At 40.0% G+C, this 15854-nt stretch overlaps 1 protein-coding gene across 1 annotated transcript in view; it reads right to left on the reverse strand.

Moving 5' to 3' along the window:
* CERS6 (ceramide synthase 6) overlaps positions 1-15854 on the reverse strand; it is a gene marked incomplete at both ends in the record, with an annotated part of 106500 nt that overhangs the window by 54128 nt on the left and 36518 nt on the right. Inside the window, one exon of the mRNA XM_082285057.1 lies at positions 13701-13831. Within this exon, the coding sequence (XP_082141183.1) occupies positions 13701-13831 (131 nt within the window). The remainder of the gene's footprint in view (positions 1-13700; positions 13832-15854) is intronic.

A 15854-nucleotide genomic window follows, 5' to 3' on the forward strand; every position in this document is an offset into this window, starting at 1 on the left:
TCTCTGGCTCTGAAAACTGTTTTCAGAGAAACTGCAGATGCCTGAAGTTTTTCCATGGAAATACACTTCAGTAAAATGTCAGATTTGCTGTTCTCCATCATCCACTGCTCAGCTTCTGGCAGTGGCTGACAGACCTCTGGGCTCAGGCTTTGGGCTGAAAGTCAGACTGAGCCTAATGCAAACTCCACATTTGCAGGTCTTGGTTCTGGAGATGAGAAGGCTTGAACTGCCATTACATAGCTTGTTCTCCATTTTAATCCAGAATGGACTGCACCAGCATAGAGCTGGGCTATGGAATTATCAGCTGGGACTGAAAACTACTTTTTCTTGCAATGGTTTCCTTTGGCTGTGAAAAGTATATTCACTGTGAGAGTGCTCAAAGGAGCATTTCTGAGGCTGAGTTTAAACAATATTCAATGTTTATTTCTTTTAAATGGGAAGCATCACTAAGTTCCACACATGCTCACTGTGACTTAAAGCAGTCTATGTTTTAGCCTCAAATTGCATTTTTCTGCTCCCCCAAATACAGTACAACAGCCTTCAACTTTCTGATTCACTCATGAGGACTTAATCCAACTAACGTTGCCTCTGACATAGCCAGAGGTATACATTCCTTCTAGGTGACTACATCAAAAGACAAATATTTAGAGGATGATCCTAAAAAAACAATGGACTCTGAACTTCTGGATCAACTTCTTAATATTTGTGACACTGTCTACCAACCTATCATACTCCAATTATTAAGTTAAAACCAAACTAAACACAACAAAGAGCAACGCTTCTCCTCTAAACCAACAAAAAATTCCCCTAAAGATACTATTTTTAGGCAATAAATCATGTTAAAATACAAGACAGAACACTGAAAAATAATGCTTAATCCATCCAATAAATAGCAGCTCAAACAGTACACTCCACTAAATCTTTACTAGTCTCATACAAAGCTGCAAGTATGACTGTATGGTTGATGGAAGTAGCTCCACTGTTCCAATTTGCTGCCTCTCCCCAGATTTCTGTAATGATAATTTGCTGCATTTCCACAAAGCCTGGCAGGTGCAGGCAGATATAAAAAATGTTAATTAAAAATAATACATAGGTAAATAAATGAATAAATAAAATCTTCTTGCCTCTTTTGGCCATGGTATTGCTGTTGAGTCAGTCTGGACCATGAAAATGGTAAACAGTTCCTGCACTACGGTTAAGCAGATGTTATATGAGGAAGAAGGCAGTTATGCACAACTCACTAAGGTGTGCAAAATAGCAGGTATGATAAATTGAGAAAACTGTATTGCTTTTCTCTTCAATCTTCTGGATTAAGACTTGACTGTCATCTGATTTTCCTCTTGGTTGCACTTTGAATCAGTTATTTAATATTTAATATTACAGTGCCACTTGAGACTAGTCCTGTCCTAAATCTGTACGCTCAAAATGCGGCTCTGAAAGTCTTAGGAACAAAATTTAGTTGTGCAGAAAAGAGGAAAGGAAACACAGTAATAAATTTTGAAGTGATGGAGTTTTATAAATAATAAAGTGTGTTTATATAATTAGGCCACAAAATATGCATAATAGAAAAGGTGTTTTGGTAACTCATTCTAGGTTACACAGTTTCTGTTTAATGGTTATGCAACTGTTCTCTTCTGAGTATTTTGAGGGGTACATAAAATAAAGGACTGATAAGACCTCAGAGATCTATTAGCATAGCCAAATCCTGCTCTACAAAGAGATACTACCTGGAAAGCTCATGGGAAGCACACATAGAAAAACCAGATGTCACCGTGTAAGAGACGGTCTGAAGATCCCCATGCACTTTCCCTTGTGGTCTGAACAGCAGACCTGTTTTCTCATCAGTGATGTTCAATGCAAACAGCTGATGAATCTTGGAGAGAAAAAACAACTCAAAAGTCTTTCTAATAGGGACCTCTACTCTCCATTCTCACTAGTGATCTCACAAGTCACCTGTTTTCAGACACAAGAGCTGCTCACTGTCCCACTCCTTTACAGTTCTAGAGGAATGAAAACTAGAATCTTCCAGACTGCATTTGAATTTCACCTAGCAATGTTGTCCTACCCACGATGGCCAACATATTTGTATGCATAGTGCACCTTTGTGACAGGTAACCACCTTCTTAGACCAACTTGTATTAGCTGTTTTCTTTTGTTCCCATGCGGAATGTTACTTTTCTGTAGCATTATGTGTGCCCCAGATGGGTTTTTAGCCTGCTAAAGCAGATGTTGAACTCTTAGGAGTACTGATCTTTGAGGAGGTAGGCTAGGTGTCAGTGCTGTTTCGCCATTTCCCTGAGTAAGCCACGTGGCTGTGCTTCGATCCATGCAGCACATCCCAAGTTTGTGCACAGCAACCACATACCCTCTTATTACACCGGTAGAGATCAGTCTTTCTGAACGGGTCTGCTGTGCCTTCACATTGTGTACTTCCATTTCAGAAGATAAGCCTCCTCAACTTCTAAGTGGGAGCTGCAGTGCTATCAAAGCTAAGACTGGAGGAAAAGCAACATTTTCAGCAGTATTTTAAAACCTCATCTTGTCAATTTTGTTTTCCCTTTTACATGCCAAAGAAGTATATTTATTTACTTTGTCATTTAGGTTCCTTCCCCTTCCTTGCCTCCCATTCATTGCTTGTTGAATCACTGAAAACTTCAGAAAAACCTCTACTTACAGTGAAGGCTTTTTTTTGGTCCACTTTTCATTTGTAAAGATTTATTACCCTTCAGTATTCCAAGCACTGCACAAAGAAACAGGGACAGGAAATTTTTGTAGTACTTGTCTTGAAAAAGTGGTGTTATCAGAGCAGCGGAAATGAAACTAAAGAAGCCAGAAACCCAAATTTACCAAGAAGCACCATCTAACCGAACTATACTCATTAGTCTTGAAAGTATTTAAATATATAAGCACAAGGCATAGCATTAAGAATTTCAAAGCACACTTTCTGCAGTACCTTTCACTGAATATTTCCAGTCTGACAGTCACAATTTCAGGCTGTTTCATTGCCTGATCTCAGATTTAACTTGCAAGTAACCCGGATTACATGAGCTGCTGCACTACTTGAATCCTCTTGAAAAATTAGTGAAAAATTTAACTCTCACATACCCTTTTTTTAATCTGCTAGTTTCTTGAACTTCAGGAAAGTGAAAAAAACCCACGCCTGTACGAGCAAATCCTGGTCACCGGTCAATACAAGCAGAAAGGCCTGTCACATTAATGGTACCACTAAAATGTAATGAGTTCATGGATTTACATAAAATGCAAAACAGTATCATAGAGATGAAGTTACCAGAAAGGTCCCCATTGCAGCCTGGGCTCTGTGTGCTGTCACAGCAGGTCTATGTATGCCTATCCCGGTGAGACACCGAAGTAGGAGAAGACAGAAGCTGTATCAAACACTAGGTTACCGCATGCCTGTAGCTACATTACCCACCACAGCATCATCCCAAAAAGCATTAGAGGAACTAGCAAGTTTCTCACCTCCATCAGCATTGTGTACACGTTCTTGCAGACACCACTACTAGCACTACACATATTCAAGCTACAGGCCACTGCAAGCCCGTTTCCATCGGCGGGCAACTTACTAACACAGAAAACAGTGTAGTTATATGCCTAGTTACATGTAAGTGAAAAATGCTAAACAATGTGGAAGTTAATTCTCCTCTTAACTCTGTCTCTGTGAAGAGGCACAGTCCATGTATCTACAAAATGAAAGGCAATCTAATATGAAAAAACAACTGTAACAACATAAATACAAGAGAGAAGAGAGAAGTAAGGACTTGCATGCCCATTCATTCATTGCTGTGTATAAAATAAAATCTTACTGCCACTTTACTCTTCAGGGACCAAGGTATTTTCATAGAGCCTGACTGTGACCTGTAGAGGACAAATCATACTCAAGTTTCTTTCTTTTGGTATAGACTGGAAACAGGAAAAGATACCAAATAATTTTGGACTACTCAGTCTGTGCAGTTTGCAGTCTCCTGTGGAAGACAACAACCTACTGCAAAAGGCAGTCCTGTTGGACCTGTATGGATTCAGTGTGAATTTTGCAAACACCATTTTCTAGTGCTACACATACAGAACAACTCTGAAGACAGCAGAAATGGGAGTAAGAATGGTATCCATCTAAAGTAGCATTTTGTTCATGTTTATCTTTCTTTTTTAAATGAAAATAAGAGTAGAACTTGGTTGATATCTGCACTTACAGAAGACTCCAAAATTCATTCACATGAATGAAGAATTTGTTCTGAATTCGAATGTAACACTTCATGAATAAATATAATGTGTTTCATAAAGTTACTACAGCCTAAGCAAACATTGCTCATGTGCCTTTCATACTAAAAATACATAACAGGTCAAACAGAAGTTTAGTTTGGATTAGCAACAAAACTAACATCTGAGAAACAGAAAAAGACAAAGCAGTAGGGAGGTAAAAAGTACAAGGTAAAAAATTGCACAAGTAAGCACCAAGACATACACAGGAAGCAAATACCAAACATGCAGGATAAAACCAATGAAAAGAGCAGAACATGTTGTGAAAGTGAGGAAGAGAAACGTTTTGGTGTTTTATCCCTCTTCTGCCCAACTTTTAAATCCGACATCATGGATGAAATAAAGAACTGCCAAGCACCATTATAGATCTGAGAAATAAACGCGATGTTCACTTTTAATAGATAAGAACTACTTTACAATATTTGCTATTCTGCTTGAGCAAGAATGATTTTATTATTGGAAAGTTTCTTTACAGAGAAATTAACAAGGCCATTAAATTTTGGCAGCAATGAAATATTTTTAAAAAGAGAACAAGACATCAGTATCTGAAACACACTAACAAATGGTAAAAACACACCCCCATGCCTCAGCGAGAACAGGAGTGATAAAGCTGAAGAAATTCCTGTGCTACATTCACAAAATATCCTCCCCCAACTATCAAGAGTCAGTTTTTAAGCCCTGTGAATGCCATCTACTAAGCTTAAAAAGCAGTCTTCAAGTCCGTTACATTTCAAGAGGAAATGGCCTCAAGATGTGCCAGAAGAGGTTCAGGTTGTCCACTGGGAACAATTTCTTCATGGAAAGGGTTGTTAAGCATTGGAATGGACTGCCCAGGGAAGCGGTGGAGTCAGCATCCCTGGAAGTGTTCAAGAAACAACTGGACCTGGCACTTAGTGCCATGGTCTAGTTGACAAGGTGATGCCTGGTCCAAGGTTGGACTCAATAGTCTTGGAGGTCTTTTCCAACCTAAATTATTCTGCGCCCAGTCCAAACTCTTGCTTTCTTGGCCATACATCTCTTGTGGCTCTTTCGAAAAACCACAGCTCTGTCTCCATATTCCCTCCCTTCAAGACATTTGCCTCCAGTGTTTGTCAACTTCATTTAAAGCTGAGGCTGACTGAAGGCGGCAGCTCGTCTCTTCCACAATCAAGAACTAGACAATTTAAGGTGCATGGAACACAAGAATGAAGCTACTGCAGCCTTTGCGTTTTTCCTTTAGTTGTCTTAAATTGTTATATTGTGACTGTAATTTTGGATTTATGTTCACATTAGGGAGGAATTATTTAATTTCCATAATATAACATAATGGTGAGCACATACAACCCACAAGAGAATGGAAAATTAGTTAATTATAACCTTGCTTAATGTACAGTGATAATGTTAAGTGATGGTGTCTTTGCAGGATGAGCACATGAGTTAATTTAAATTTATTAATTGTGTTAAAAACTGTGTCACAGAAGGCAGTAAGGGCAGGGAATTCAGAGCTTTAAGTAATCCAATTTGAGGGAAGAGGGAATTTCCTAAGATGCAAAATAGTAAGTGCTTAAAGCACTAAAGTCTAAAAATATGATGAGCATATTATGAGGACATGGCATGGACAGCTTTGCCTGTCTGCTCCTGCAGAACAGCATGGAAAGAGGGCTGGCAACTCCTGACACTTCACCAATGTTGCAATTTCCCCTTAATACCATGTTTGGGCAGTGAGAAGTCCTGAGGCCCAATTTAAAAAGACAAAGCAGTGATCACAGATTCATACATGGGTACAGCAGATATGGTAGGAAAGGGATCACGAGGGAAACTGCCAACCTTGCCCAATGCTGGGGTCTGTTTGCTACCAGTCCTGAGCTAGCTGGAGCCTCTTGAGCAGCATATTATGGAGCTGCAAGAAGGCTACCACCATCTTCGCCTTCTCCAGATGATTCAGCTTTCTAATGCAGCATGATAGCAGAGAGTATAGTGGGTTGCCCTACAAAACAGCTGTACAGCCAGCTGTCTGGCAGGGCAAATCAGAGAAGCAAGGATGCAGAGCTCAGGGAGGTGGCCTTTACTGCTTATTAGCTCTGCAATGGTAGCCTGTGCTGCTGAACTACAGCTTGAGCCAGCCTGTGCAAGTATGCCTAATATAGACGTTCCAAGAGGCAAAGCTGAAGGCATAAACCCACAGCAAACCACACTGCAGCAGCTAGGCTTGATTGCCGAGAGTCTGCCTTTGGAAGTGTGAGTGCTGGGCAAGCTGTGTGTTGGAGAGGAGGTACATGGAAGATGTTTACTCTTGATTTAGCAGAGAACAAGTGTTACAGGAGAATTAAAATTGCTGTAAGTGGCTGTACTGTGTTCTCACAACTTTAAAATTAGGACAACTTGCCAGCCATTGACTTATTTGTGTGTCCACAGACTCAAGCCACAAATTACAATGTATTATGTAACTCAAGGCAACCAGTACTACCCTCTTCCTCCTGGAGCAGGGAAGCCATCAGTGAACCAGCGCTGAATGACATCATACAAAAGCATGTATTTACACAAAATAAAAAGCTTCATCTGTACGTTTCTGCAATGACTTCATATATGGATTAGAGAGTAGCAGACAAAAGAATTACTAACATACAGAGCTATTGAGTGCTACCTTTGTGGAGTAACACTTCACCCTGATGTAAAACAGATCAGGATTTCTGTCTTCGTTTCTACATACTCAAATATGACTCCAGGCCTTTTTGCATAGCTGTAGTTTCCCTGACATGAGTCTCAGTACAAATGCCTCATTCATTTTTACCTTCTATAGAGATCTTGCATTCAAGCACATCTCTCTTCCTTTTCAGTGATGCTACTAGACATAATACTCTCAAGAGAGTAACAGGTCCTTGAATGTATTAACTCTAGAGTGTAGATGGAACTCTTACAGTACTATGGTAAAACTGCAGTATTTTACATGCTTAGTATAATATCTGCCAGATCATCTTTGTTACTCTGCACTTCAGTTACCGCTTGTGAGCAATTAGAGTCTCCTTTCTCAACCTCCCTACCACCTGACGCTATAATAAACACTTCTTGCACTCAGCAAAGTCACATCTTCCCTGCTCTGGAACAATTTCACAGACTTCTAATGCCCTTCACACTTCATTGAACATCTATGTCCTCCCTCTACAAGCTGCCTCACAAATCTGACTCTACCAAATACCTGAGCCCCTATTCCCTATTTGCCCTTCATGTCACAAAATACCATTTGTTTGCAAGGCTCTTGTCTTCCTTACCTCTGTGCTCCAGTTTCAGCACGTGATACGTCAAAGGCTTTACATTAGTCTTCACAACAGTCTTCTAAGCAAACTATGGACACAATTCACTTATCAACACAATATCAGATACCTGATTGCCCAAGTAACTGAAACAATCTCTTTAATTACAAATTACTGCTGACATACTGCCTCAGGAAAGGAATGAATTCCATGAAACAAACATGAAATCCTGTTTAATTACTCTGAGTGTGAAAACCTGCTTTCACTACTCAGTTTTGAATATGCTCCTTTTTTCTTTTTAATTAAAACTCCCGGTTCTTGCACAACAAAATAGGCATTGCTGTTCTCCATCTTTCTTTATCCATTCCATCATTTCCATATGCTTGTACTAAGGTGACCCTCTCTCCTCTTCCATTGTCTTTCTAATTTCCTGCACAACCCTTGTAGTATCTACAGTCACCAAGCTGTCATTTGCATCTGCAAAGTACCAAAGCTTCAATTAAATTGAATAATTATTTTAATTAAAAATGGCATTGGGACAGTTTGTCCTGCTCACACCAGCCTAGCAGCAAAATGGGAATAGTGTCAAGACAACCCAGCTTTATAGGATTGACCAAGTAAGAGCCCTTCTCCCTCCAAAGACAGCATTCCCTGAGTAGCGTAAGAGCCAGCCTATTTTGTTCCCCTTGTCTTACACTAACATTATCATTAAATCTGTATCACCTGATAGATGAATCCTTACCCAGACATTTCATAGAGTCAAGGATGCAAGAACCCAACTAGTTTGGGTAGCGTTGTATCCACATTGCTCAGGGCTGGAATACTGGATAGCATACGCCCAGGGTCTACTCTGCATTCGTACAAAATACAGCTCTGAAACATCACAAGAATTTGTGGGTTTGTAGTTTTTTGGTTTCATTGCAGACACAGAGAGATGTACACAAATATCCACTTCCTAGTCCTCAATTATATCACAAAATACCATGTCCTTCAGAAACCAACACCAGAAATAAAAATTAACTGTTGCAGTATTGTAAAAGTTTCTCTGAAGCACCAATGAGTTATTCCATTCGAGGTCACAGAAAGTTAACTGAAATACTGAAAGTAGTAAAGAAGTTAAGTATCAGCAAGAAAAAAATGGAAAATACTCCGTTTTTTCATCTGTACAGAAGTGTTTCAGTCCTATTAACTGTTTCAGTACAAAGTGTGTCAGAAGAAAGAAACCAGTAATTACATAGAGGTTTTCAATACTATGCCACATTTCCAAGTTTGCTGCTATTTCACAGTCACTTCCAGAAATTTTTGATTTTCCTTGATACTATCTCTTTCAGGTGAGACTGCTGTCCTATGATCATTTGTCAACAGAAGCACCTGCCCCAGGAACTCCTGGACACAGCACGCAGCCCACAGGAGGACACAGCCCACTGCAGCAGGTTACAATGAGAAGGAGCAACAGAACTAAGTATCTGCCCATTTAAAAAAAAAAAAAAAAAGGAAAAAAGGGAAGGGAAGGGAAGGGAAGGGAAGGGAAGGGAAGGGAAGGGAAGGGAAGGGAAGGGAAGGGAAGGGAAGGGAAGGGAAGGGAAGGGAAGGGAAGGGAAGGGAAGGGAAGGGAAGGGAAGGGAAGGGAAGGGAAGGGAAGGGAAGGGAAGGGAAGGGAAGGGAAGGGAAGGGAAGGGAAGGGAAGGGAAGGGAAGGGAAGGGAAGGGATTCAGAATTACAATAGCAAGGAGAACCACTAGCTGTTTATCAGCACATTAGTCGGGTGTGCAGTCTCTCTTTCACCTAGCATCTGATTGAGTTATCAGTGCTTTAGATCTGAACAGACCGGATAACCAAGGAACAGATTATGCCTCATAACTGGTTAGAGGGTGAGGAGGAGCAGCCATTCCTGTTCCATGGAAAACAGCAAAGGAAAACAAGGGAGATAGTGTAATTCTGTGGCCATTAAAGAGTAACTACCACACTTGCTGCAGAGCATGTAGCATGACTTCACAGACCCATCCCCCTGTTCGCTTTTCTGGTCATGAAACACTGGTTAGTCCTTCATTCTATGTAGCACTGGAGCAGTTGACAAATTAGAAATAAATGGACCCAAAATACCATCTACCACATATTTTTGCTCAGATCAGAAGTGTGTTAGAAGCTGATTTAGGAGAGCCTGATGCTATTAGAAATTTAGAGCTAAAACCCTATTTATTTTCTAGTGCTTTACTGCTCAACACAAAGCACAGACTGATGAATTCTTTCATGCATTTTGTTAAGATTTGTATCAGCACAGTTCAGAATTTCAACAACCAAACAGCTGTCTTCATTTCTTTCCCTTGCATAGTTATTTTTGCAGTAAAATTTTGTAGGAGAGAATTACTCTGCTAGTTGAGGAAAGCAGTATGCCCAAGAAGTTGCAAACAGCCCACAAAATTTTCACACAAATGTGCATAACAAGCAAAAAACCCCCAATCTGTATTTCTCTGTATCTATACATGTACATGTGCACACACACACATATACAGTCATAGATGGATAAAATCTTCCTCCAAAGCAACATGCACAAACAAAATTTCAATTCCTTAGGAAAAAGAATGTCTTGCTAGGATATGAGACAGAGGCTCTTCTCTCCCCTACATCAAAACTAAAAGACACCCTACTTTCAGACACTTTAGTATCCAAGCTTCTTCTAGAGAATGAAGAGGGGGAAAAAATAGATCTTTGGCTCTTAAGTCTGCACATTTCCATGTTTTCGCATTCAGAATGTTGTATAAACTCAAAACATCTCTCTTGGCCATATGTCTCTTCCAGCCACTCCTTAGAAACCATGTTAAGTGTCTCTAATAAACAGCTTGCTTAAATGTACATAGCTGTAGGAGACAAGTCATCAGCCTGGATGACATTCCAAAATCTCAGGCTAGCAACTTATGGTATCACATTCTTTCCCTTTGCTCCAGACAACAAGGGGGGAGTACAGAATGCTGTCTCTTTCTATACTACTAAGTCTTTGAGAAAACCAGACATGCATACACACTGAGCAGAAACACAATGCATGGAAACTGGAAAGAAACTGGAAGTGGTTTGGGAATTAGTACTGCATTGGCTTTCTGATACATCAAACATCAACAAAGACATTCTTGACTCCTGTATTCTGTCTGGCAATAAGCGAAGTAATTTTCTTGATGTTAGGCTGTGCCATAGGGACAGAGAGAAAAGAATAATAAAAACCCAACAAAAATACATCGAAGTAGAAAAGTCCACTTTGCACACTCAGTTGACCACTTTGTTTCCTCCTTTACGCATCTTGGATCTGTCAAGTTGAGGAAAGGAGCAAAAATGGTCTAAATTCACATAATAGAAAAGAAAGCTATGGACAGACTATCCCCCACAGCTAATATAGTAGGCTAAGTGGCTGAGGTTTGAAGTCTGAGGTTATACTAGGCGTATACCTTTCCTAGTGACTACAAACTGTGACTAACTCCAGGTTTCATGCCAGAATCACCAAATCCTTGGGATACAAGGATTGACTTGCTAGTAAAATAATACTCAGTGCTGCATTTATCACTGTCCTTCTGACTGGATCATTAATCACCACCTGGTGATTATATACATCAATCACCACTGAGTGAAATTATCTATTTCATATATCACCATAACATCTGAAAGCTTAAGCAGGTACGTAATACCACTGAAGTCTCACCATTAGGGTCTCTATGGTTCCAAGAATCAAATTATACCTTCTCTTTCCGACTGATACACTCTATGGCAAGAATACTGGTTAGGGTTCCTGAAAAAGTAATTTATTTTCACTATAATGCTGTGACACAAACAGTATCTATAGACAAAAGATTTTATTACTGCTTTTTCTTCATATAACCATCTTCCCATGGCCAGACTATCTGACAAAGACTGGTAGCAAAGGAATTATTTCATCTGGAAAAAAACCAAACCAAACCAAACAAAAAACCCCCCACAAACTAAAAAAAAAAAAAAAAAAACCCAAACAAAAAAACCCCCACAAAACAAAACAAAAACAAGCAAACAAAACCACAAAAAAACCAACAAAAAACCCCCCACAAAAACCAAACCAAACAAACCCAAACACCTACTCCCCCCACAAGAAAAAGTGTAGGTTTTGGAGTTTCTCTGCACTCTGTTTATGGCCAGAATTGTAATCGCTTGAAAAGAAAAAGAAGGGAAGGGGTAGAGAAAGTGAGAAATCTGGGACAGTAAGAATCTAGTAATGAAGTTACTGGCATGGTGTGTTTGGGGCTGGATCTTGGGTGTCACTCATCTCAGGCAAGTGTGTTTATTGCTAAACTTCACTCATTTCACTCTCAGCCTTTGTCATATAAAAGCTACTCTACCTTAGATAGTGCCTACGCTATTCATTTGCAAGAAAGATAAGGCAGTCAAAAATGGCCTGCAGCCCTTCTGGCACAGCTCCTTTTCCCTTCCATCATGGAAAAGCCACTCTGGGCCCAAGGAACACTTTGTCTAGCAGTAAATTGAATCGTCTCCATGTAAAAAGCGTTGGAGCTCTTTTTAAGCAGATCCACATTTGCTGTGGGTTCTGTCACTTTTATTCCCAAGCACAGTCAATCAGTGCTGTTGCCAGCAAAACTGAAGCCTTTTCTGGAGGGACAACAGCAGCTCAGCAGTAGGTGTAGGCAGAGATCACTGTCATTTTGCTTGCTCTGTTCTTGCTTATTACATAAGGGCACATTTTGTTCTGTCGAAATTCTCCACTGGCACCCGAGTTACTGCAGACTTGAGTGGTCCCCTTCCCACGACTGTTGTGGGAACACGTACTTTAGGTGGCTCAGAGCTTCAAAGCACCCGCCACACACAGTCACTACATCTGAAAAGCCACCCTATTAACTCAATAGCTATGAAAAGGCTACGGACCTCATACCAAGGGATTTTTTCAGTTCAAAATAAACTGAAGTACCTTGCTTAGTGCCCTGATGGACAGGTTTAACTAAACAACACTTAAATATCCATACTGAAGTGATAAAAGGGTAACCCTGGGTTCCCAGTGGTAGGCTAACTACATACCAGCCACTTTGTCCAAGATGTGTCAGGACAGCTAGTGGCACACACTCCATCACTGGAAATGCTCCCAGGGCAAGGCACACACAATTGGTTGGAAAACACCACATTCCCACAGCGCTACATACATGTAGAAATGGAGAGGCAACTCCCATTGCACCTCCTGCAAACCATGAGCAAATAGAACCTGATGTATCCACCTATTATTTGTGCCATCTTGCCTCTTTTTGGTCTGTCAGCACTTCACTACAGCTTGACTTTACCTTCCAGTCTGCATTCATAGCATCCTATTTTAATAATGTACACCACAAAGGAGCAAATTCAGTACCTATTATGAGCCTATCCATGCCAGTATTTCATGGTATGCTTAAATTTTTCTACCTCTTGGTATGCCCAAATGTGCTGGCACCAGTGCAAGGGAGCGAGGTCTTTGAGCTGAGTTACAGAGGCAGCAAAATATACCACCCAAATACGCTAGCTCTAAGGCTAATACAGCTGTAACTCTTCCCAAGATTCCATAGCCTTTCTTACAAGTTAAGAAGACAAGTTAACAGCAACAACCCTTGCAGAAAAAAAGGTTGTTCTTCACTGATCTCAAAAATGAGTAACTCTAAGGCCACTGGCTGCTGGCAATAGGATGACTAGGTCTATCCATAATCTCACCATGCCTTGATTTATTAAATATTAAGTAAGGAGGATTTTAGCTGTAAATACCACAGAAAGGACTCAAGCATTCTGACACTTAAGTTCTTCTGATTAAAGGGCAATCATCTTTAGACAATTTATCTTTTGTCTTCTTTTTATTTAACAACCCAACTGCCTTTCATCTTTACTCCTCCATCTCAGATCTCCATCAGGGTGTATTGGCAAAAGGCAGTGCTGTAAGGACAGCACACTAACACCAGGTGACTTGTCCTAAAGGATCAGGCTGGTGCCCTAATAGTATAGAATCACAACTACATGATTTCTACTGAAAATACACAAAAAGTACTATCTGACTCCTTCAAGAGAATGAAGATTGTTTTTTAAGGAAGTTATATTCTACCAATTTGTATAATATTCTACCTGCCTACAAAAATACCTGTGAAAAACAAAGAGGAAAACCAATGAGAACACCGGCTCAACAAGACTCAAGAAAAGAACGTGCATCCTTACATGCTCTCACAGAACTTCCTAAGGGTGCTGGGTTTTTCCTGGTTGCGTCTTTGTCGAAACCAACGTTGAATGCTGCGTACATCCCAGTCCAGTTGCTTGGAGAGGCCTTCCAGCCTCTTCTCATCTGGATGCTACAAAACAGAGAAGCACAATAATTATTTTCTTGCCCAACTGCATTAACACTTTAAATTCAGAACCACTGTAATGGACTCTTGCCTTCTCATCAAGCCTGCCTGTCAGACACTTGGATACACAGAAATATATTCACAGAAATCTCAATTGGCACATTCCCGTCTGAATACACTTACAATGACAATTAGTAATCTAGGACAGATGCTGTAATATGACATGCAGGTCCATTACTAATAAGAAACTTTAAAGGGACAATGGGATTGAAACTTCCTTGAAATTTGGAAGTGAAGTTTAGTAGGCATCAAATGCCATGCATTTCTGCAGCAGTGGTGCTTACAAACACTTCACTGCCTGCCACACACTTTACCTGTTCCATCCTCCTAAATCAGGATCTTTGTCCTATCCACTGTTGCACTAGGGAAGATGGTTTGACTGACACAGAAAGATGATACATCCCATGTTTGTGCATGATAATGTTAAAAAATGAGGTCAATAAACAAAGTGACAACTTCAAAAGGAAAATAACCTTGACAACAGGGAGAGAGAACTGTTTTCTGTAAAACTAAGTACACACAAATATTCTCCACAGCAGAAAATGTGGAAGTCCCATACCATTAATGTGGCTGCAATCCAGAGCAGAGGTAAGGCAAAAGAAATTGAGTTTGTCCTTAATTTGAAGAGTATAGGATGAATCTCCAATCATACAGCAATTCTACATGTACAGTAAAGCAGGTGTACTACTTATATATTCCTCCTGATCACATAGTTTTTTTAAGAAACAGAAAAAGTTTTTGGACAATCTGTTTTCTGGAACTTTAGCTTTATTTCTGCAAGCCAGTTACATACATTGAATGAGATACAAGAGCTCTTACAACAAAGAGTTTTAAATTTTTAAATGTTGCAAGACATAAACCAGGAAAACTTTTGTTAGGCTGAAATTCTGTCTATCAGCCTCCAAGAAAACATAGGAAAGAGAGGGAAATGAAAGGATGAGATGAGAAGGGTGAAGCATTTGCCATTCATTTCAATGAAGGTTTTTAGTTAACCAAGTTATCTACTAGTTTTTCAATGGAAGGTTAAGAAAAGCAATTTCTGTCACCTTAGAAAAATGAACTGTTTGATGCAGTTCTTGGGAGTTTTGACTAGAGAGAACTGCTGTACAGAATTCAAAAAAGGCAGTTAGTTAAATTGGACAGTTTCTCTGAGAGCAGCTACCAGATTCTTGCAGGAAAGCAGATGCTTTCCTTTGGAGCTCTTCACACACAGCTATTTCAGGCCCTGTGTCAGACTACCAGATTCTACAAGGAAATATTAAAAACAAACAAACAACCCCACAACAAACAAAACCTAACCATTCTTCCTTCAGCTGAGTCTGTGCAAGAGCATATCCCGCAGCTTTCAGGAACAAGGCATATGCAATTCCCTCCCTGATAACAGGACAAAAGTCACACCAAGTGCCATGGTGATCTCTGGGTAGTGTAGGACACACAAGCAAGACAGATCCACTGCATATTTCACTCTCTGTGACACTGAACCCAATTTTGCCCTTTATGACTTTAATACTCTGAAGTTTACACTGGTGCCCAGCTGCAGCCTGGAGCTAAGGTGGGATTGGAAAGCTCCTGCAGGAAAATTTGGCATGCTTGAAAAGCATGGACAGACCAACATACAGGTTTAGTTGAGATGTCATATGGTGAGAGAGATGTAGAGACAGATAGGTAAGTTGTGGGGGAAAAACTTGTACAAAAAGATATGCAAACTCTAAATAAAACATTATTCAATTAGTTTCTTCCACTTTTCTATCTCGTTCTCCTGTAGCTGGGACACCAGCAAGACAGGCAGTTCCCCTAGAAGGAGTAGATTTGAAGTTTGATAGAAAACTCAGTATCAATATTAATGGCTAACAATGAGCTCTTTCTTTTTTTCAAAAAACTCCGACAATTTTGCAAGAACTTCTAACAGATAAGAAGCAAAAAAAAGTTGGTGGCCATATGGCATCTACAAAGTGTTTCTGTGACAATT

Source organism: Coloeus monedula (genome assembly GCF_965178545.1).
Source record: "Coloeus monedula genome assembly, chromosome: 7".
Lineage (NCBI taxonomy): Eukaryota > Metazoa > Chordata > Aves > Passeriformes > Corvidae > Coloeus > Coloeus monedula.